This window comes from Asterias amurensis, chromosome 11 (genome assembly GCF_032118995.1).
Source record: "Asterias amurensis chromosome 11, ASM3211899v1".
NCBI classification, from domain to species: Eukaryota; Metazoa; Echinodermata; class Asteroidea; order Forcipulatida; family Asteriidae; genus Asterias; species Asterias amurensis.
The window spans coordinates 13,220,762-13,243,868 of NC_092658.1; the positions used below are offsets into that span (position 1 = coordinate 13,220,762).

The 23,107-nt window shown below is 37.4% G+C and overlaps 3 protein-coding genes across 4 annotated transcripts in view; 2 read left to right on the forward strand and 1 right to left on the reverse strand.

Annotated features, from left to right (window-relative positions):
* Positions 1-23,107, reverse strand: part of LOC139944604 (D(1) dopamine receptor-like) — a 43,572-nt gene that overhangs the window by 15,815 nt on the left and 4,650 nt on the right. The window contains exon 4 of one of the 2 annotated variants that reach the window (XR_011786986.1): positions 21,000-22,808. Coding sequence is in view for 1 of the 2 variants with exons in the window: in XM_071941660.1 (XP_071797761.1) it covers positions 21,784-22,808 (1,025 nt within the window). In the remaining variant the exon portion in view is untranslated. Of the gene's footprint in view, positions 1-17,271; positions 22,809-23,107 lie in introns of those variants that run through there. The other variant, XM_071941660.1, reaches the window with a different exon arrangement.
* Positions 80-5,682, forward strand: LOC139944607 (thymidine kinase, cytosolic-like). Its single transcript, XM_071941664.1, has 7 exons — positions 80-229; positions 1,424-1,455; positions 1,765-1,878; positions 2,448-2,541; positions 2,842-2,931; positions 3,592-3,711; positions 4,280-5,682. Exons 1-7 carry the CDS (start codon positions 170-172, stop codon positions 4,490-4,492), a joined length of 723 nt encoding a protein of 240 aa, XP_071797765.1. The 5' UTR covers positions 80-169; the 3' UTR covers positions 4,493-5,682.
* LOC139944609 (uncharacterized) lies at positions 6,839-18,000 on the forward strand. Its single transcript, XM_071941665.1, has 4 exons — positions 6,839-6,939; positions 11,672-11,754; positions 13,797-14,157; positions 14,918-18,000. Exons 2-4 carry the CDS (start codon positions 11,679-11,681, stop codon positions 15,021-15,023), a joined length of 543 nt encoding a protein of 180 aa, XP_071797766.1. The 5' UTR covers positions 6,839-6,939; positions 11,672-11,678; the 3' UTR covers positions 15,024-18,000.

Sequence of the window (23,107 nt, forward strand, 5' to 3'; positions counted from 1 at the left end):
ACGTTTAGAGTAATTAATGTTAACCTGAATACGAGGTTGAAGCTGTACCCGCGGAATTTAAGCAAAATTGGCGCAAAAACAAAATACGAACACAGTTCATTCGTTGTTGTGTGACTGGAACAGCTGGCTGTGCAATACCAGAACTTGAAAAATCTTCTAACAACAAAACATGGATAGAAGACGACTGTCAAATGATATTTCTTCAAGCCCTAAAACGGGTCAAATCCAGGTAAGCTTATCCATTGTACTATAAAAACTAAAATAGAAAGAAAAATGAAACTGATAATGATATGAAAGAAAGAAGAATTGCACATCCCAGCAGGTCAGTCAGTGGTCGTTGCAAACTGACAATGGACATCACACAGCCATGATGGGAAAGTTATCCAAACTTGTATTAATTGTTAGGATAACTTTCCGTATGGCGCCAACACTTTTTCACTCATTTTTACAAAAAGAGATATATCAATCAGGCAAATTAGATACTATATTATTTTATTTCGAATGAAAAAGTGGTGGCGCCATACGGAAACTTTTCCGAACCCCATCTGCCCATCGGTGATGAAATTTTGTAACCCCCCATCATGATCATTATTGTCATCCATCCTAAAAGTCATCACATTCACTGTGCGGTGGCATGGATGGTGGGAATATGCTATGGGGGGAGTGTAACTGAGTATGCCCATCAATCCATCATCAATGGTGCAAATAAGCAGACGGACTCCAGCCTATTTGCACGATTTAAATTGGGTTTTTACCATACACTGAATCAGGTACACACTACCAATGCACTACAGTCTTTTTAACAGAGTAGGTAGGGTAGGTCCTCGGCTCAGTGCTGCTTGCAAAATCAGTGATACTGATTATAGTTTGTTTATCAGATTTTGCAAGCAGCACTGAGGACCTACTCTATCAAAGTAATGCACGTATCATTTGTAGTCCCGGCCCCGGAGGACCCGGGACTAGCGGCGACTTGGCCGGGGATGTAAAAATGGCTCGGCGTGATAGTCCCTGCCATGCCCCGCTACTGCCCAGCCGGGCGCGGCATTTGTTTTTTGTACATCCCCGGCTATACACTTGCCCCGGCATGCGGGGCATATTTGCACATCTTCAGCACGATCCCAAACCCTGCACGACCCCCACTTATATCCAAAGACCCCGCTATTGTCCCGGTAGGGCGGGGAAACAAAATTGTATAACCTCACTAAAGACCCCGCTATTGTCCAATGTCCTGGTAGGGCGGGGCACGGTTTTTGCACATCCCCGACTATGTCCCGGCTACCTCTGTCAAAGTCCCGGGTCCCCCGGGGCGGGGACTACAATTGATACGTGCATAAGCTTAAATGTATAACATTACTCATTAATTTTTTGTATTATGGCAAAATACTTTTAAATTAATTTTAAACCACTTTTCATTTTCTTGCAGGTGATCTTTGGACCAATGTTCTCAGGGAAAACGTTAGTATTTGGGGGTTTTTTGTTTATACCTACAATTTCCTTCAAGTTTATACTTCAAACTGTTACAAATGGTCAATTTGTACATAAAATAAGATTTTGTGCAGAATATTTTGCATTCGGTACATGTGTTTGATTTTTAAGGTCCTTTGGAAAAAGCCAACTCTGTGCCAACCCATAAATATTCCAAATCTTGTTTACTTTTAAGTAAACTCTGATTTTGAAATAATCTTCTCGATCTCGATCTAAATAAACCCATCACTTGTCACCAATATTTCTGGTTTAATTATTTGTATTACTTTATCTTATCAGAACCGAGCTTATACGACGCATCAAACGCTATGAAATCGCAAATTATTCCTGTCTCCTCATCAAATACGCCAAGGACGATCGATATGACAAAGATGGTGTGGCCACACACGACAGGTAAAATGTTTTTAAAGTTGTTTTGTCTAGGTTTCTTAGACAACTACTGCTTTCTCCTGTCCTCTTTGTTTGCTTATGTGTTTTAAAGACAGTGGACACTATTGGTAATTGTCAAAGACCAGTCTTCTCACTTAGTGTATCTCAACATAGTCATAAAATAACAAACCTGTGAAAATTTGAGCTCAATCGGTCGTCGAAGTTGCGAGATAATAGCCTAATGAAAGAAAAAACACCCTTGTCACACGGAGTTGTGTGCTTTCAGATGCTTGATTTCGAAACCTCAAGTTCTAATTCTGAGGTGTAGAAATCAAATTCGTAGAAAATTACTTCTTTCTCAAAATAAACTACTCCACTTCAGAGGGAGTTGTTCTCACAATGTTTTATACTACCAACCTCTCCCCATACTCGATACCAAGTAAGGTTTCGTGCTAATAATTATTTTGAGTAATTTACCAATAGTGTCCACTGCCTCTAAAGTGCCTTCTTTTCCTTATATTTTCATTTGCCAATATCAGTCTGTCTTTGATTTTCAATATTAAACATTCCATATTTTGATCATTTTATTTCAGACAAGTTACCAAAGCAGTGGCGACAGAAATGCTGTACAGTCTAGCTGACATGACAGAGAAACATGATGTCATAGGCATTGATGAGGGTCAATTTGTAAGTACAGGCCAAATTAATTTCCTGATTTTCGAGTTTTTCATTCTTGGACAATCATCTCTCGGCGACATTGAATTGCATAAAACTTTCTATGCTTCAGAAAGGTGGTGGCATTTTGCTAGAATACAATCTGTATCGTAGAAATTCCATGTGTTTTTCAGCAATTTTTTTAACTTGAAAGTTATAACTTGTTTTAAAGCTATGCCAGTTGGCAAAAATGCTTCAACTTCTTTCACTTATGAGCTAAACCTTAATTAATTTCAGAATCTCCGCTCTTTTTTGCTTTTTTTGAAATTGCAGTTTCCAGACTGCGTTGAGTTTGCTGAAGATATGGCTGACCGAGGGAAGATAGTTATTGTAGCTGCACTTGATGGAACGTTTCAGCGGAAGGTGAGGTTATGCACTTTCTATTCAGCAGTGTACATGTATGCAGTTTGAATTTATCGTACATTGTCCAAAGGATGACTTTAATTTGATGGCATATCAGGACTGAGCTGTCAATCGAGCAACGTGCATTGGACTTTGAAATTTAAGTCATGCCACTTGTGTTCTTGACCAAGGTACCTAACCATAAATTGCTTCCCTTATACTATGTGTATAAATAGGAGTCTCTGTGAGCTGCATTTTAGATTAACTTCTTTAGCACTGACAAGCAGCTTGAGATATACATATAATAAGCTTCCCTGGGAGCTGAGAAAATTTTAGTAACGGTACAAGTTCTTAGTCTAAGTAATACCTGCTAAACAGGGATACAAATATAATTGTTGGTTTTTTTTACCCATACACCGATGTTTGTTAGCACTGTATACTAAGTACTTTCCCGAATTCTGTGAAATAATATCACAGGCATGTTACTTGGGTTGGATTTGAACCCACGACCCTTGCAATTCTAGAGCAGTGTCTTACCAACTAGACTACCGAGGTTGCGCGGTAGCTAGAGGCAGTTGGAATCCCATGAATACCTTGATCTAGCTACTACTAGTTGTACCAATAATAGATAAATTATAACTCTCTGACCAGTAAATGCAATGTTTTGAATTCTTCCTCCAGGGCTTTGGAAGTATCTTAAATCTAGTTCCACTAGCAGAAAACGTCATCAAGTTGAATGCAGTTTGTATGCATTGCTACCAAGAGGCTTCATACACTAAGAGGATGGGCATTGAAACAGCGGTAAGAGTAAGACCAATTCATTTGAATTAACTCTGCGTTTAATCTGCTGTTATTTTCTTCAGATTTAGATAAATCCTGCTCTTTAAAGACAAGGTCTATATTTGGAAATCACTCTTAAAAATAATGGCAATAAAAACTTACTTGGTTGAAGCATTTTGATTATCATTAAACTTTGAAGTGATTTGGTTAAAGAAATCCTGGTAACCACTCTTTAAATAACATTAATGGCAACACAAAACTAACTTGGTTAAGAAGTACAGCAGCTTTCGATATTATTGAACCATTTTGATCAGCAATAAACTTTTCAGTAATGTGATATGTAAAAAGATAGCAGGTTTTTTTGCCACCAAATTTGAATCTGAGAACATCGGAACCTGTAAATGTGCCCGAGTTTGTTTCCTTCATGCGTTAAAGCAATTTACATCATTCATCATGGGACCAAAGTGGTCCTAAAGTACACGTGAGCTTGCACAGTCTATTCTACACTTTTGCTCCCTAAATAAAGTTATAACAAAACAAAAAAGTCAACAAGTGTTTTAAAATCGTATACTTTGTGGTTATTTATCAGGTGGAGATTATTGGTGGAGCTGATAAGTACATGGCTGTCTGCAGAGAATGCTTCAAGAAACCAGCATTCTCATCAACAACACCACCAGAAGAAGTCAATGAGGACGACACCCTTCACACCCCAACCTGTGAGGAGACTCTTGCACATTCCAAAATCCAGGGTAGAAAGTTATTCCCAACGTCAAATAATAACGCCGTAGCTCAGATTAGTTGAGTGAGGTGAACATTTTAATAAATGAATTTGTACATAGTTAGGTGCTCAATATGGGGAATGGTGGTACTTTTTCTATAGCCCTATTCACACGAAAGCAATTTAACAAGGGTCCTTTGCTTAGTTTTTAACATGTTATATTATAAAGTGAAGCATTTATCAAGATTTTACAAGCACAGGACTTTGGACAGTACAAAATTGGTTGTCCTTTCACACAAGGTACATGTTGTAAACAATTTTAACCATGTTACAATTTAGCAAGGGACCCTTGCTAAACTGCTCTCGTCTGAAAGGGGCGTATGACGGTACTGGTTGGATGACTATGATTAAAAAATATCACTTAATATTCTGTATCCCGATGCAAAATTTAGCGCTCATTTTATCATTGGGGCACTCGCCAAAACATAGAGTCGAACTGCCTCTAGCTACCGGGCAATCTCGGTAGTCTAGTTGTAGTTGGTAAGACACTGCTCTAGAATTGTAAGGGTCGTGGGTTCACAGGACTCGGGGGGGGAAGTACATCGGTGTATTGGTAAAAAAAAACAATATTCTTTATCCCCAATGCAAAATTTAACATCTATTATATCACTTATCATTTACACAATTTTAATATCTATACAATAAATTGTCAGAAAAAAAGACTTTGTCTAAAAGTTTTTTATAATATTATTAGGATGTCAGTTATAATCGAAACAATTGTCTCAGACAATAATAATGTTTAATCTGCTATTCAAATTTTTAGTTCTTTTTTAAATAAAGCATTTGTATAGAGACTCTGCTATTAATGTTATGCCGAGGCTTTGGACTGCTGTTACAATCATTGCTGCTACTTTTTCTTTTAGTTTCTAATTAAATTTTACCTTTTAACTTTAATGTTTCAAATCAATTATAGGAATGCGACTGCTGTTAATGAACTTGTACTTTTATAGCTTTAAAACTGAATTGATTTTATCACATTCACAACTACACCCAACTGAATAGTAAACTATGAATTTTTATTGACCTTTTTGTACAAATTGTATAGATTGTGTGTAGTCTTTTTTTAGGATACATAGTTATTAGTTGTCATTTACACTGTCCAGTGCTGTACCTTTTAGATTGACCACTTACAACCATGTTTAAGCTTAATGTGTTTTTTTTTTAAGCTACCTACAATAAAAATAAAAAACTACCTCATTACGGAGTAACTGTAGATAAAACCTGTTTTTTGTGCTGTCTTTATTAAAATTTACAGTAGAATGGAATCGTCATTCCATATTGAAAAAAAAAACTTAATGAATTTTTTATGATTCCCAAACAGTTTTGGAAACGGGGTTAAACAGTGGTATTCAAATTTAGCCATGTGGGCTCTGGTTATTGACTACCGTACACTTTCAACATTGAAAGGTGAGAGTTTTTGGTATTGTTACAGAGAAGGTTTACAGATTTTGTTTAAGTTTTGCCACAAAAACTTGGAAATCTACATCATTTTTACCAGTGGGTGTGTTTACATTTAATTACATGTACGGTTCTCTAAAACTTATGGATGAGCAATTATCATGGCACTCAACAGCCCTATTGTTCTGTGCATGGTGTAATTAAGTCCACTGTTAGGAAAAGGATTTACAAAGAGATAACGGGTGTTGGTTGTCGGATGAAAATGATGTTTTATTCTAGCTGTTTTATAATGGACTTTCTTGTCATATGTCCATAGCCATTGACATCATTTCTGACACTGCCTTTAAGTTGTAGTGACTACCTTGATCAAAATACTAACAAAATACAATTGAGACAACCTGAATAATTCACTCATCAAGAATGCGTGAGTCTTTTTCATATTCTACCACAAAACGGGTGATCAAACATTGCCCCTGAAAAATTAAAATTATTGCCTGGCCAAATTGTTGTTGCAAGAGCAAGGTTATAAAAGCTTTATGTGATCCATGTAAATATCACATTGTATTTTTTATAGCAATGAACGATCACATGCAAAAGTGCATGACCAAGAACATCCCCCAATCAGTGATATAACATTATTCCCTTTTTGGCGTTCCATAGCTATACGACTGCAGGGCCCAATTTCATAGAGCTGCTAAGCACACAAATTTGCTTAACATGAAATTTCTTCCTTGATAAAAACAGGATTACCAACCAAATTTCCACCTGATTTTCAGGATAAGCAAACAACAGCTGAATACCAGTAACAAGCAATATGTAACATATGGAAATTTGGTTGGTAATCTTGTTTTTATCAAGGAAGAAATTTCATGCCTAAGCAAATTTTTGTGCTTAGCAGCTCTATGAAATTGCTGCGTATAGACTGGTCCCCAGTCTTATTTATTACGTAAACCCATGGTAGTGCGCGGCGGACATCTGGACATGAAAAAAAGATACGCTTTCACACGTACACAAAGTACACACACACACAAGTGCAAGCTGTTTTCTTGTTATAAACAAGACAAAAGTAAACGGTAAGCAAGCTAATTTTGTACAGTATTATCTGAAAACTTAGGTCAAGTCAAGCTCCCAAGCTAGTTCATGTTCTACGTCACCATTGGTGTGATCAGTTGTGTGTTTATCAAAAGAGAATTCGTCCTTAAACTGTTTTTGTTTGCTGGTTCTTTCGCTTTCGGTGTATTGATTGCTTGTTATTGGAATATTTTGACGTTGTTTGTACATGGGTGTGGCTGAGCATGGGAATATGTGTGATTGAAGCTGTGCTATGGCCTATGCCAGAAAAAAGTGTGCAACTAAAAAACCTGTCCTCTTAGTCTTAAATTCTTATCCTCTATTAAAAATTAATGAATTTTTTCTAGACCTAGACTAAACTAGAGTCCTAGACAAAAGACTCAGTATTCACTGGAGCACTTTTTTGTATCCTGATGTGTTTTCAGGATAACAGGAAAATTGTTCACAATCAAAAATTTTTAAAAAAAATTTCAAATCATCTATCCAATTTTTTAACAATAACACTTTCACTTCATGGTGTGTTGAAATTTTTAAAGTTTTGGTTTATGTTGCGAGAGACAGTCCGCCATTAACAGTGCTTGTGCATGCACGACATTGGAGCAACGTCACATGTTTTCACACCTTTCATTGGTTGGTATTTTATTGAATATTCAGAAGCTAGTATGGCGGGCAAAGTAAATCAAAAATATTATTCAATTAGTACTTTACAAATTTAATTACATTTTTGTCCTAAGGCATTATGGCTATTATATTAGAATCCAGAGATATCATAAGGCATGAAAGTAAAACACCCCACCCCCCCTTGATGCACTCACACTTCATAACAATCCGTTTTCCCCCATTTCAGACGAGTAATGTTTGGTTTCAGGAGATAAGAAACCAATCTATGATATTTTCTCTTTAATGTAGACTTAATATTTATTACGCTTATCAGAATTTATTACAGTATGCAGTAAATCAACAACCCAAAATTGTTGTCATTTTCACTAAAAATATTTTAATATTTTCCCCACATTTGCACACCATAGAATCCCAAATAGTAACCACCTCACGTGATCCATCTAGTGAGTAAAGCAGAATGAAACTCAATCTAGCAGATAGTAATTTTATTTTGAACTTTCGAGGTTGGATGATGTTTCTTTGACTCATTTGAATGTTGGCATAATAATGCACTAGTGATTAGTACCAAAAATCAATCATTTTATAAATGTTTGAGCATAACCAACGACAGGAAACTTTATTCTCAGCATGATTAAGCCTGATGAAAATACAGACCGTGAGTAAACTGCATAGCTTCTGTCACCGGTGCAGCTTGCACAATTTCGCGGTAAACGGGAATCAAAGTTGGGGACCAGAAACATATGAGGGTCGATAACGTATGACGCTACGATATACCTTTTTCAAAATTTTGTCATAAACGCCATCATCAATCATCATATTTCTCGACCGACAACTGGATAATGTCAAAATTTCGTAAAAAAAGGAATCGCTAATTTTGTTATGAGTTATGACCGGTAATGTCCAAATTCCGAAAAAAGGAATTACAGCGCTGCAGTTACTGGGTCTAAGGTCTAGACGAGGGTCCATTACAGTTAATTTTGAATTAATTATACGGCACATAACTCTATGATATAATTGAATATAAATAAATGAATTTGTGCGTTTCTGCCTCTCTATTGAAATTACAATTCATGTACTTTTTTTTTTACTTAATGTCCTGCTAATGTTTAAAGACAATGGACACTATTGGTAATTGTCAGTCTTATCACTTGGTGTATCTCAACATATGCATAAATAAAATAACAAACCTGTGAAAATTTGAGCTCGATTGGTCATCGGAGTTGCGAGATATCTATCTATGAAAGAAAAAACACCATTGTTACACGATGTTGTGTGCTTTCAGATGCTTGATTTCATGACCTCAAATTCGAAACTTGAGGTCTCAAAATAAAATTCGTGGAAAATTACTTCTTTCTCAAAAAGTACGTCACTTCAGAGGGAGCCATTTCTCACAATGTTTTACTTTTATACTATTGTTACACCTCAATGTTAGGTTGATTTCCAAAACACTGATGAATCACATTAAATTTGTCTGGAATGAAAGGAAAACAGAAACAGAAATGAGTTAGCTGCTCAACAAGTTTTAGTCAATACTTGAATTCTCCAGTCATCCACAGAATGACATGAAGGTCACACAGCAACAAAACTCACATGGTCCCTGCTCATGGTTTCGAGGATGCCCAACTGATGTTTCATGCTGGCTCTATAATAAGTGTTATGTTTTCTATGCATGGCATGGAACAGTTAAAAATCACTAATGAAAGGCTGTTTAACAAAAATTTGATAGGGGGGCTATATCTATTTTTATACACTTACTTTTACCTGATCTTTCCAAGGTCCCTACACTACCAACCTCTTTCCATTACTCGTTACCAAGTGAGGTTTTATGCCGATAATTATTTTGAGTAATACCAATAGTGTCCAAAGCTGCCTTTAATTCCTTCCTACATTATGTACCTGTTTATGACTTTGAGACTACCTAGAATGCTACCCAAAGTATTAAACCTAGGGTTTAAACACTAGGCAAAATATGTATGACCATCTAATTGCATATACAAATTTAATTGAATGGTAGACTGGTTGATATTGCGGATTTTGCTAAATGACCAAAAGGGACTGTTGTTGTGGGAAGGGAAAGGGGCATGTAGTGCCCCTTTTTCCTTCCTACAATGCAATATGTTATTCAGTGTTTTTCCTTCCCACAATACCTTTTTGGCATTCAAAAAAAATCAACCAGGCAAATCAGTCACTGAGAAAGTCTTTGTCAAAAATGCATGTGAGTTTGACATGTCAAACTTTGACATTGTATCTTTTGGGAGGAAATTGAGTCTTTCACAGTATGTCACACCATGGAGGAATGGTCACACACTACTAGAACTATGAGGTTCATTCCGCTATCGTCTCCTGTTAGCAGAACGAACCTCATAGTTCTAGGAGTAGTCTCACACAGTCTGAGAAAAGATGCTAGTTGTCAACTAGAGAAAAAGAGTTGAGTGTTAACTGGTTACTTACTTTTTTTAATGATAAAATAAACGAATGAGTTTTGGATTGTCAAATAGTATTTTATAGGCTATTTAACCAATAACTGAAATAATTGGTAGCAAACAGGGATAAAGTTAGGCCTACTGTAGTTTTTTCCTACATCGATGTGATGGTGTTGTTATTGTTAGCAATAAATGGTGTTATTTTAGTATTTTAGTGTAGACCCAGTTCAGTAAGAGTAACCTTAGGTGATGTATTTCGTGGTTTTTTTTAAATTGAGATCTACAAAGTGCTTCTCAAATTGTGAAGTTTTATCTACCTATTACTAAGGATTATTCTCCCAGCGTAGACATGGATTGGCCCTGGGTTTTTGGCGTAAACTAAAGATAGTGACCACATTTTGATATGAAACTTTCTCATGTTAACTTTATTGTACACTTTTATTTACAATAGGATTGAAACAAACAAACAAACAATGGTTCAAAGACCATAGTGTACTTTACCTCTAAATAAGGGAATCAATGTGTGGTGAAGAGGTTTCCAACTAGTGGTTTTATCCCAACGAGGCCTGGTTAGATAATTTTACCGAGACGAAGTCGAGGTAAATTATTAAGAACCACGCTTCGGCGGGTTTAAACCACGTTGAAAACCAATTCAACACACGTTGATTCCCATTCATTAATACCTTTTCGGTCAAAAAACATCAACACTTATGGTCAAAAAGTAAAATAAATGCAAAAATTATAATTTTGTAATGATTTCTTTCAACACAACACCCTTTCAGCTAGGCCTGGGCGAATTATTCGAATATCCGGTTAATGGCGAATAGGTTTTCCTATCCGTAACCGCGAATGCCTTTTTTTTCTTAACCGGATATCCGCATAGGGCGCAACCTCTGTGCAAACCGGATAATTCTGTAATAACAACCGAGTAACCGGATATTCTTTAACTATCCGAATATCCGCGGACGTCGGGCGACAACGGATATAAATGTTTCGTCTGAATCCTTATGAAACTTCTGTTAAGACAGCATAAAACAGTATAAATTAAGTATTTAACTATGCTCACCTCCATGAAGAGTTAAAACAATGACATTTCTGACGTAATTTGTCCAAAGATTACACAAGTTTTCCTTCACGTAGAGACAATTACGATCAAAAGAAAAAGCAAATCGCCATCTTTAAATTAGATCCGGTCATTTTTATGAATGAACCGAGTGACACTGTCTAAAACTAATATCAATCCGCCCATAAGATCTCATTCACAAACAAACAGCGCCCTCTATTGGCAAAAAAATATTTTTTTTTAATATTTTTTTTTAAATAGCGCTCTCTCGTGGCGAAAAAAATTATTCGAGTATCCGGTTATTTCGGATAGTTGGCCAGCGGTATCCGAATAACAAAATTTCACTATTCGCCCAGCACTACTTTCAGCTATGAAATGGTAAGGCCCAGTCAATGCCCTTGGGTAAATAACTCCTTATAAGGGACTGCTGTGCGCATCGCGTGATGTGGCACAACTGTCTCGGCCGTGTCACGCCCATGTTTCAACACTTTTTACTGGTCATAAACAAAGGTTTATACACACCCATGTGGTGCGCTCTCCACCAATAAGAATAGCGAAACTGTCTGAGGAATGTTATTCTATGAATGTTATTTATGTCATTTAATATTTGACCCTTGACCTTTGCAGATAAACCATGAGTGACCCAGTACAACCTCCTCCAACTGAGGCAGCCCCGCCCCCATATCCTGCATCAGACTTCAAAAGCCCTGGTAAGACAACAAACTACTATTTATTTTTAGCTATTTTTATTTTATGTATTTATTGGTTCTGTTTGGAAACTTCAAGGAACATTACAGAATCGTTTTTTTTTTCTAACAAAACAGTTGATGGCAGTGTAAGCACTTTATGTCATCCACCATACATTTATAAAGTTCTGACAAACCTGTACAAGTTTGAGATCGATCGCCCATCTGGGTCATGAGAAAATAGTGGAAAAAAGATTACACATTTTGCATGACATTGATTCAAAACAAAAATTAATGCGGTCACTGAGTGATAAACTTCAAACAAGAAATTCATTTTATTTATTTCTCATCAAATATGACGTTTCAGACAGAAACACTTCATGGGATGTTTTTTACTATCATCATTATTAGACCATGAAAGTTTTATGTAAATCTGTGATCTTAGACAAGGTTTTTTTCTCTCACCAATTCAGTCTGTAATGTTCCTTTAATCACTATACTAGAAAGTGTGTTGATTTGAAAGAACGTGTTGATGTATGTTCAATAAACAACTAAACTCTAAACCCCCTTTGTCACAGTTCCAGGCCTGATACTTCACGGAGGCAACGGAGGCGATTGCCTCCGTTGCCCCTTGCCATTGCCTTGGTGCCCTTGAAATGCTCTAGTAGAAATTTACAATTCCCTCATAGGGTGCCCTTTGCCAAAGAGAAAATGCCTTGGTGCCCTTGCCTTTTCAAAAATGAAGCATACAGGCCTGCAGTTCATTCTTTCACATCTCTTTGTGTTTCTACTTTTACAACTTTTAAACCAAAATTGGTATCAACATGGGGTGTGTTAAAACAGTGCCCCATTAGAGCATAGATTATGCTCTTTTCAAATGAAATAATAATTAAATACCAAATATGAAGTATGTTATGAAAGAAACGATTACCTGAGTCAACAAACGATTTGTTTTGCTTGATCGCATCACAAGCTGTTTTTATTTGAACAAGCACTCTCGTTAGGTAATCTAAGAAGTGCATAAAATAAATGTAGTCTACAATGTCTGTGTCAGTCTACTATCCCTAGATGCATTGTACATGTACATATCTAGGGGTAAAGACACCTTTTGTTGGCTAGTTGTTTGTATAGCATGTATAGGCAGAGGTTATAGTATTTTTGTGCTTGTCAGTACTAACAATATTGTTCAGTTACTGAACAGTTGTTAGTTCTGTACATTGTGCCACTATGTATTTGTAAGAGACCTAGACACTACATAAATACTTCACTCCCATAAAGCTAGTTGCCAGGAAAATTACTACTAACTGGTACAATGACAATTCACAAAATGACTGCTAAAGTTAGAATTCGAGACTATCATGTTTAACTCTTTGTTTACAAAAAGAGTGTTTTTGCATTTTGTTAACATACCACACTGGTCATGTGGGAACTTTTATTTTGTGTCTTAATTTGCTCAGAATTTTCAAACACTATAAAAATGAACAAGTTTTGAGATGTTCCCCCTGTCTTTGTATCAAATGTTGATACTGAACAAGTGAGATTCTCAAGAAAGTTTGGAAGCTGGAGAGAATGTTTACTAGTCTGAAGTTCACAAGCCATTAGCAGAAGCCATTCCCAACAAACTAAAGTGTACACAGGCTGTTTTTTAAACTTTTTCTGTCTAATGTGTTCAAAATGGATAGTTACCTGCAACAGGGGCAGCCTGGGCAGCCTGGCAGCCTGGGTACCCGCCAGAGGGTCAACCTTGGTACCCACAAGAGGGTCAACCTGGTTACCCTCCAGAGGGTCAACCTGGGTACCCTCCAGAGGGTCAACCTTGGTACCCGCAAGAGGTCAACCTGGGTACCCTCCAGAGGGTCAGCCTGGGTACCCGCCACATGGCCAGCCTGGGTACCACCACAAGGCCAGTCTGCATACCCACCACAAGGCCAGCAGCCTGGGTACCCGTCACATGGCTAGCCTGGGAACCAACCATGGGGCTTGCTTGGAGCCACCCAAACCATTCCCAACCAATTAAAATGTTAAGTTTTAACAGCCAGTATATGTTTCTGTCCGATTTGTTTTAGATGGGAGTTACCCACAACAGGGGCAGCCAGGGTACCCGCCACAGGGCCAGCCTGGGTACCCTCCAGAGGGTCAACCTGCATATCCGCCACAGGGTCAACCTGCGTACCCGCCTCAGGGTCAACCTGGGTACCCGCCTCAGGGTCAACCTGGGTACCCGCCTCAGGGCCAGCCCGGTTACCCACCACAGGGCCAGACTGTTGTCGTCAGTCAGCCAACTGTCACCACAGTGATTCAACAGATGTTTCGGGAGTTTCCAGTGCAGTGCCAGTGTCCCAACTGCCACAATCAAGTGACATCCCAAGTGTCTTACGTAACTGGCTCGCTGGCCTGGCTGCTGTGTGTACTCATGTTCTGCTTTGGGTAAGTTGGAACAACCAATATAGGCAGGCAAGGTTTTAGACAGGAAAGGGTTCAAGGGTGTCCAAATTTGCTGGAAACTGCGTGTCCAAATTGTTCACTTACAATACGTTCACATGTACATGACAGATTAAAGAGTGTCCAAAATTTAAAACAGGGTGTCCAAAAGACACACAGACACCCCTCTGGATAGCACTATGGAGGCAGGATTTTATTCCAAATTTGAAATGGGATGCCAAGGTTGATGTTATCATTATAAAAGCAGGGCATCAGAATCACTCTCTTTAAATAGGTTCTAAAGTAAATTAAGTGTTCAAGTTTGTATTGATGATACCAAAAGTGGTATCATTGAAAACCATGTGGATGATAATGATATTGAATGGTCAGGCCTGGTCAATCCCCCTACCCATCGAGCTGTGTAACCCATCTGTGAGTTCAGGACCATAACTTCTGGGTTTCAGGAAAAACATACAAACAACCAATTAAAAACAAGCAAACAAACAGACAGACATGCCCTGGAATTACACAGAGGCCAGGCCATGTTGCCCCATGTCTTGGCCTGGCTCTGTTGTCCTGGTCTTGGCATTGGTGCCCCTTTAAAAGTTTCCAATTGACTTTAAGATTTTCTAATAGAAGTGCCCTTTGTAAAATGAAAAAGACCTTGCCCTCTCAAAGATGAAATTGCAGGTCTAGCTTTATGTACATGGTATGTTTGTATCCCCTACTATTAATATTATGTTTTCTCTTCCACTGCTCTGTGTAGGTTGTGGCTGTGTTGCTTCTTGCCATTCTGCATCGATAGCTGCCAAGACGCAATCCACAACTGCCCGGTTTGCAAGTACCAGCTGGCCGTGTACAGTCGCCTCTAGGCTAACACCCAAAATGAGGTAACCCCTTGACCCTTCACCCCTCAGTTATACCCAGTGATACCCAGTGATACCCATTAAGGTGGCTTATGAGGTTATTACAAGTGTACTTTTAAAATAGTGACGTCATTTGGCACTTTCCTAGAGAAGTAAGACTTTCTATTTCTTAAATCCCAAGGTTATAGTCAAGATTTGGTAAAAATTAAGAGGTGTCTGGTTATTGTAAACAGCGTGTCTAAATTACTTGTAAAAAAACTCTCTAACATGAATATTATAGGTTTTCTAATGTAAAATACATGTAAATGTTTATAGACTCCCTTTGGCTTACAGTAAAGCCCGGTTCATACCTTCTGCAAATGCGAAGCGAATTTCACGTTACAACTTCGCAACAAATGATTCGGAAGAGTTGGGCTATGGCTCCAACTTTTGCGAATCATTCGCATTCGCAGTGTAAACAAAGCTCGAAGAAGCATTTGCAGGAAGTACACTGTATGAACCTGGCTTAAAGGTGGGGGCAGTCTTGGGTCAGCCACTAAAAGCGAGAGTGCATGAGCCATTCAAACAACATGTGAGACCCAGGGCCGATTCGAGGTAAAGCAATTTGGAATGTACCAAATGTTTGCTTCTCTCAAAATTTAATTGTCTCTCTTTTACCAACAACTTGGAGGAGTTGCAGGTACCCAAATATTTTGCTAATGTACCCAGCAATGTTGCATTATGTGGAGGTACATTTATCACGTTGCCTACATGTAATAGATGACAGGGTACATTTAACCTGTTGCCTATTAGGTATTAGGTGTACATTTAACCCATTGCCTACTAGGTAAGGTGAACATTTAACCCATGCGTAATACACTGTAGGTGAGAAGGTACATTGAACCTATTGCCTAATAATAGGTAAGGGGAACATTTAACCCCTTGCCCAATATGAACACTTAACCTGTTGCCTAGTAGGTAGTTCTAAGGGGTACATTTAACCCATTGCCTAAAATGTGAGTGTATGTACACTTAACCCGTTGGCTTATAGGTAAGGGGTACATTTAACCTGTTGACCAAATAGGTAAGAAGTCATTGAACCCATTGCCTAATAGGCAAGGGGTGCGTTAACCCAGTGCTAATAGGTGAGGGGTTCATTTAACCCATTGCCTAAAAGGTACCCAGATAATTGTGGAATACTGCATGTACCCCTATGACAAAAAGGGTTAACATGTGGCATTTATCTTCTTGTATAAGATCAAGCTATGATACTACTTTATTGTAAACTTGTGTTTTTTACCATTTAACTTTTAGAACTTTTAACTTTTAGAAATAAAATTATGTAACATCATTTCCAACAATTATTCCATTATGGTCGCAAACTTTGATGCAACTGCGTGAGTCCACAAGTGGCCCAAATTTTGCAATGAAGGTTGCACACATGAACTATACGCAGTGTGAACATTTGTTATGCAAGTTGACGTAAAGAGGCTTCGAAGTGGCTGCAGAATTTTTTAATTTTTTTTCAAATATCTGTATGTAGTTAAACATTATCAGTGTCAAGAATAAATGTGTTTTTTTCAGCATTATACATGTACGTAATATTTAATGGATTTTAAAAAACCAGCTTAGCCATTTTATTTTATGGCTTTATTTTCTGCATGCTTTTTAGAATATTTTTTTACAGAGTTTCGTGTATTCAAAGTACATGTATAAGTATACATTAACTGAAAAACTAAGAAATTTCTTTTCATAAAAACACTTCTGGACAACTCCTAAAATATTTGTAGATAAAATTTGTAAAAGTGGCCAAGCGGTTAATAGCAAGTTCTGGTGGTTAAGTCATCGGAGTGTGGGTTCAAATCCCGGTCATGACACTTGTGTTCTTGAGCAAGATGCTTTACTATAGTATGGTGTAATTGTTTCTCTTCACTCAGGGGTTTAAATGGGTACCTTTGAGGGAGGTGTTGATATTTTGTATGAAAAAGGCTTCTCAGAGCTGAGAAAGATTAAAAGGATGTTATTGGCCCAATGACCAGGGCACAAAACTGCATTGATATGGTCATTGTATAATGCATGATATAAGAACTAGTTATTATTATTACACAAGTAGTGTTATTATTGTACTTAGCTTCTATTTGTGTGCTTAAAAAGCTTCTTGAGGGTTAGGCCTAACTATTATCATTGGTAAATGCAGCTCAATTTGAACCAGTAAAACAAACAGAACATTCAATTTAATTTTGAAAGGGTTAGTTCCCTTTAAGGCAGTATTCAATTCTATTTGTGTGCTTAAACAGCTTCTTGAGGGTTAGGCCTAACTATTATCATTGGTAAATGCAGCTCAATTTGAACCAGTAAAACAAACAGAACATTCAATTTAATTTTGAAAGGGTTAGTTCCCTTTAAGGCAGTATTCAATTATAAGCTTTTTTATTCCCCAGAAGTTTTGGTTGTTTTTACTTTTTAATCAGATCATTAATTTAAAGTTACAAATTAGGAGCTAGTTAAACGAACATGTATACATCAGTTCATCAGTACACATATATACAGGGGCTTTACACATCTATGTAAGGAGAAAATCCAAAGTTTTTGTTTTATCCCGATGCAGAAAATTAACAGCTGTATGATTTTGTTATGCTGCTTGCTATATTTTGTTAAGTAGCCCTATGAAATCATTGCCTTTGGCCTCATTCCACTTTGCTGCATTTGTCAATGTCATTTTGTCAAGTGTTTATTTTATTTACCTGTTTTATTTTCACTTGGCACATTGGCTGCACCTACCAAGGTCATTTTACTGCAGGGTCATGCATTCAGATTTATTGTCAAACTATATTTTATATTTTATTGATAGTTTTATTTTTACAGGGTTTTTTGTATAGCCTTCTCTTTCCACAAAAAAAAGAAAGAAGAAATCTGGCTCCTTGAGAGCCCTTTTTACTGTTAATGTAACAATCCAACCGAAATGAATTGCGGTAAATATTAGTATGGACACTGCATCATAAAATTTTTTACAATAATTAATTGCAATAATTCTCTATCAGTACATACAAATTATAATGCAAATTAGTTATACGAATTGTGGTAAAAATAACTTAACAAAATTAAAGCTCACATTTTTAAGAGACACTTATCGATGGATTTTGTAGAAGTTCAACAATTCTTTTAAATAAAGTGATAGTATCTTTTATAGTCTAGTTTGGCACTGCCTGGCATGACACACTTAACATCAATAATATTATGATGTTTAAAGCCATTGGACCCTTTCGGTACAGAAACAAAAAAATTCACAGATTTACAAATAATTTACAGGGTTAACAGAAGGTAATGGTGAAAGACTTCTCTTGAAATATTAATCCATGAAATGATTTACTTTTTGAGAAAACGGTACAACAATATAAATTCCCATTAACGAGAATTACAGATTTATTTTGAACACATTTCATGACACGGCGAAACGCGCGGATACAAGGGTGGGTTTTCCCGTTATTTTCTCTTGACTCCGATGACCGATTAAGCCCAAATTCTCACAGGTTTGTTATTTGATATAGAAGTTCTGATACACGAAGTGTTGGCCTTGGACAATACTGTATACCGAAAGGGTCCAATGGCTTTAAAGGGTCTGTATACGTTTGGTAATGGCTCTGAAAATTAATGACGATAACAACTTTTGATCAGAAGCATACAGCAGCTTTCCATACTAAAAAGCTGAGCATTTTCTTTTTTTTTAAATACGTTTCACTTTGAAGTAATGTGGTTATGGGAAATTACATGTACAGTGTGTATATCAGTTTTAAGCCCCAAAATTTGTAACTGCAGTAACGCTTCTCAGATTGTGAATCCAATTGCAGATTGTTCTTTCTGCGAGGACGTAACCTCTCCAGATTTTCGCCAATATCTCAAAAATGCTATTACCTTTTGAAATGAAATTTTCACAGGTTATTTCTATGGTATCTACAACTATAAGTTGGATTAAAACAAACAATTTGTTCCAATTACCAAGCGTATTACAATCCCTTGAACGAAATGAAATTAAAAAATGTGTGTCCGAAGTTGTTTCCTGAAGCATTGGAATTGTTTTTATTTATTTCTTATTAACTAAATGAATGTACTATAACGTAGTCTCTTCAGATTGTGTGTATGGTTTTTCGAAGTGCATATACCATGGTGTGCTCTTCTCTTTCGGAAAAAATAATTATATCCTTCGTACTTTCAAACTAATACATGTATATCTATAATTAATGTAGTTCTTGTGATTATGAAAAAGTACTGTGGCTATATAAACAGTGAGTGCTTTATATTTGAACTGATCTTTGTCATTTTTTGTGTTTTGGGGGTTTTTTTTGGGGGGGGGTTAAACTTGTTTTATCTCGTAGATTTCGTTCATGCACGCCAAGCAGATACTGAGTCTGCACTGCAAAAACTTGGGTGTTAAAAATCGACAAAATGTAATCAAAATTTACCATACATTGTGTAACAAAATAATACTCATTTGTGTCATCAAAATTACATTGGTGTTACTTTAACACCCCTTGAAGTCAATTTCAGTTCTCTCTCCGGTACATCATAATGTATATGTCACCACGCATAGTGTCAATTTTAATACCCCAGTTTTTGCAAGGCACAGTTTGTAGGGTCAGACGTAAACGTTTCAAATAACATTCTCATGACATAAATTTACTTTAATTTTTTTGTGTGCTTATTTTGATATTGCAAACCCAGGCCTGAAACTACACAGGGATGGCCTCTGTTGCCCTTCGCTTTGGTGCCCCTTCAAGATATTCCCATAGATAGTTAAGATTTCCAAATGGAAGTACCCCTTTTCAGAATTAAAATGGCCTTGCACTTGCACTGTTATTCAACATGAAATTCCAATCCTGCAATACTTCAAACCAAAGGCTATCGTACCTGTAAAAAAATATGAGCAAGAATTTAAATCAAATGAAAGTCACGTGACCATACAGTTGGTTAGTTAAATAGTATTCCTTGTTTTATTTGTTTACGTTAATTTAAATAAATGGCACCAATGGAATCAACAAGATCAAAATAATTAAAGCTATTTGGCGCCACAAAATACTTTCACATTGACATATGTATACAAACGCTCGTAATTAAGTTTTACATTTGTTTTGCTGGTAAAAAGCATGTTATGGTGTTGCTTTAAAAAGCATCCCAGCAGTAAAATCTCAAATTTTAAATAAGTCTGTTATTCTTCGATTGTGCCTGTTCCAGTATCATAAATGTGCTTCACAAAGTGATATGAAAACCAATAATGTTTGTTAATGAGTTTTCAAGGGCAAGCAACAAAGTTAAAAAGTTGTGCATATTTATTTTTAAAATTTATGGTGAAAATGGATTTACAACTACGTTTTGTCGTATACATGCATGCTGATCTACTGTCTAGAATCTTTGTCTAAGTCTTAAATTGTTCTACTCTTTGAAGGTGACGGTTCTAATGCAAAAACATAGTTGAAGGCAATTACAAAAAAAACTCTTAAGTTCCCATCTGATTTCGAAGATAATGTACAAGTTTACTGTTTAAAAAATGGCATTACTTTGTAAAAAAGGTAGTAACTGATTGGGACTAAAACGGTGGGACCATACATACTTGCACCCACAAATAATAGTACGTCGACAACTTTCTTAATGAAACAAACTGCTACATGTACCGGTGAGCTCTGCTGTAAAGCTCCTATTGCACCTTTGAAATCTTTGACATTCATTTTAAAATATGAGGTTCATAGATTGGTTTTGGCAACGGGAATGCAGATATATTGGCATATCAAGAAATTTTCAGTTTAATACAGTTGTATTTACAGAATTTACATTGGTTATTATCACATCGATTTGGTTGATGGGTTAAAACATAATTTATATTCTTTATTTCCGATACAAAACTAACGTACTGCAACAGTGCCTACTGTTGTTTAACTGATTTATAATAAACATCACAATTTCTTACAACAACTTCCGTATATGCGACTGCAGATTCTTACACTATGACACCAGCACCCAGAAATTGAGACATGCATGAACTTTTTCTTAGGGCCCTTTTCGAAACCACGTACATGTATTCGGCTCAGGCTATAGCTTGTCATCGCGGTTGTGTTGATAATTGCGCGTGCTTTGCGTTGGATCTTTTCGGGCTATAGGCTCCAGACGAGAAGACAGAGCCTGATGCAGAATCCAAAGCCGTGGCTTCGAAAAGGGCCATAGTAGGGCCTATGCCTACTACTACCATTACTATCTTTATAACAAGCTTTTGGATAGAAATTTAAGTTTATGTAAAGGTCATAAGTGCGACTCTAAAGGCACTAGACACGTTTGAGAAAGGCTTAAGGACCGAAGTCTGTCTCAGATTCAAATATCGAAGTTAGAAATTACCTACTTCAATCTCCAGAATTGTTACTTCAAATGTAGTTGTTTACTTTCTCACATGGTTTATTTATATGTACATGTACAAGTTCGTCCCAACAAGGCTAAAAGCAACTCTTGGTATGTACAAAGAGACAAATTATTTGTCTGCGAAAAAAACTAGGAGAGCTGAAGGTAGGAATCGATATTCCTCAGTCTAAGATGTATTGATGGAGGGAAACATGCACCAGGCAAGGAGTTCCAAAGAGATGCAGTGCGTGGAATAAAGTTTTTGGAATGGCTATAATTGTCCTATCATCTACATCTTATACTATCAATAGCTCTTTGTTGCCCATTACCAGATGTTTGTGCCGATATATATTTTTAGTAATTTCCCAACATGTCCAGTGTTAAACGAGTTGGCATCTTTACTAAATTAGATGGTGGGTTCATTTGTTCCGGAAATCGCCTTGGCTCTGCCGGAAGCAACAAGGCTCGGATCGGGAGGTGCTTGTGGTTGGTTCCTCCTGCCGCACAATCTTCGACACATTGTAGGGATCGGGAGAATCTTCCGGAAGGTGGACTTAAAGTCGTCCCTAAGAATGGAGTAAATGACAGGGTTGCAAGATGGATTGACAAAGGCCATCCAGGACGCAACTGTGTTCACATAAAATGGTACAGCAGAATTATCCTCCGAGATAACCTTAATGAGTTTCGTGAGAGAGAATGGTAAGTTGGTAATGAGGTAGATGCTGATGATGATTAGGATCGGCTTGATTGCCTTGGAGTAGCTAGGTCGACCGCTCGATGACTGCGAAGAGAATCTCCGATCTGCGCTTGAACTTGAATCTGGTGATGTGGATATCGTAGATGGTGTTAAGCTGTGCCTTGATGGCTGGTGTTTCTTAATTGAGTTAAGTTGCCGTGGTGAGACGTGTCTGTTGTTGATTACTTTCAGTATGCGACTGGGAGTATCTGATGACGAACTGTCGATCAACCCCAAACGTGTTGGAGTGATCCGCGCAGCGTGTCTTTTGGCTACTTTATAGATGCCCCAGTAGCAGCACAGCATCACTAGGACCGGTATACCAAAGCAGACAACAAATGCACAGATCGTGTAGACTTGTACGGGTTCTGTTGGCATCGTCTCCCAGTCTATCGTGCAGATTATCTCGCTGTTGTCATACCATACCCACCCGGTGGCAGACGGAATAACTGCGAAGATAAACCCGCCTACCCATGCTCCAATAATCAGGCCAATTGCGCGTCTGAACGTCACTATGATGTCGTAGCGAAGCGGGTAGACGACGAAGATGTAGCGGTCCACTGAGATCAAAGCCAGGGTCAACATGGAGGTGATGATGAACAGGTAGTTGAAGAAGCACACCGACTTGCACCAGAATAATGAAAATACCAATTCATTATACCACACGGACACCAACGAAAATGGCATCACCAATACTGTAAAAGGAAATACAATTATGTGTTATCCCCAAGTAAATTTTAAAAGAGAAATTAAACTATAACCGGGTAGAAAGTGGAGACGAATGGTAAAACCACTCTGGTAAGGGTTTGGGGTTGATTAAACCCCCTGTTTTGCAGTTGCACAATGCTCAATCATTTCAAGCATTCCAGACTCTCAGTCAGAGTATGTTTTTAAAGGACGGTGTGTATAGTTTTTCAAATTGTCAAATTCAATTTGTTGCAGGCCTATTAAGTCAACACAACCTACACAAATGTTATTTAAATACCGGTCTTGC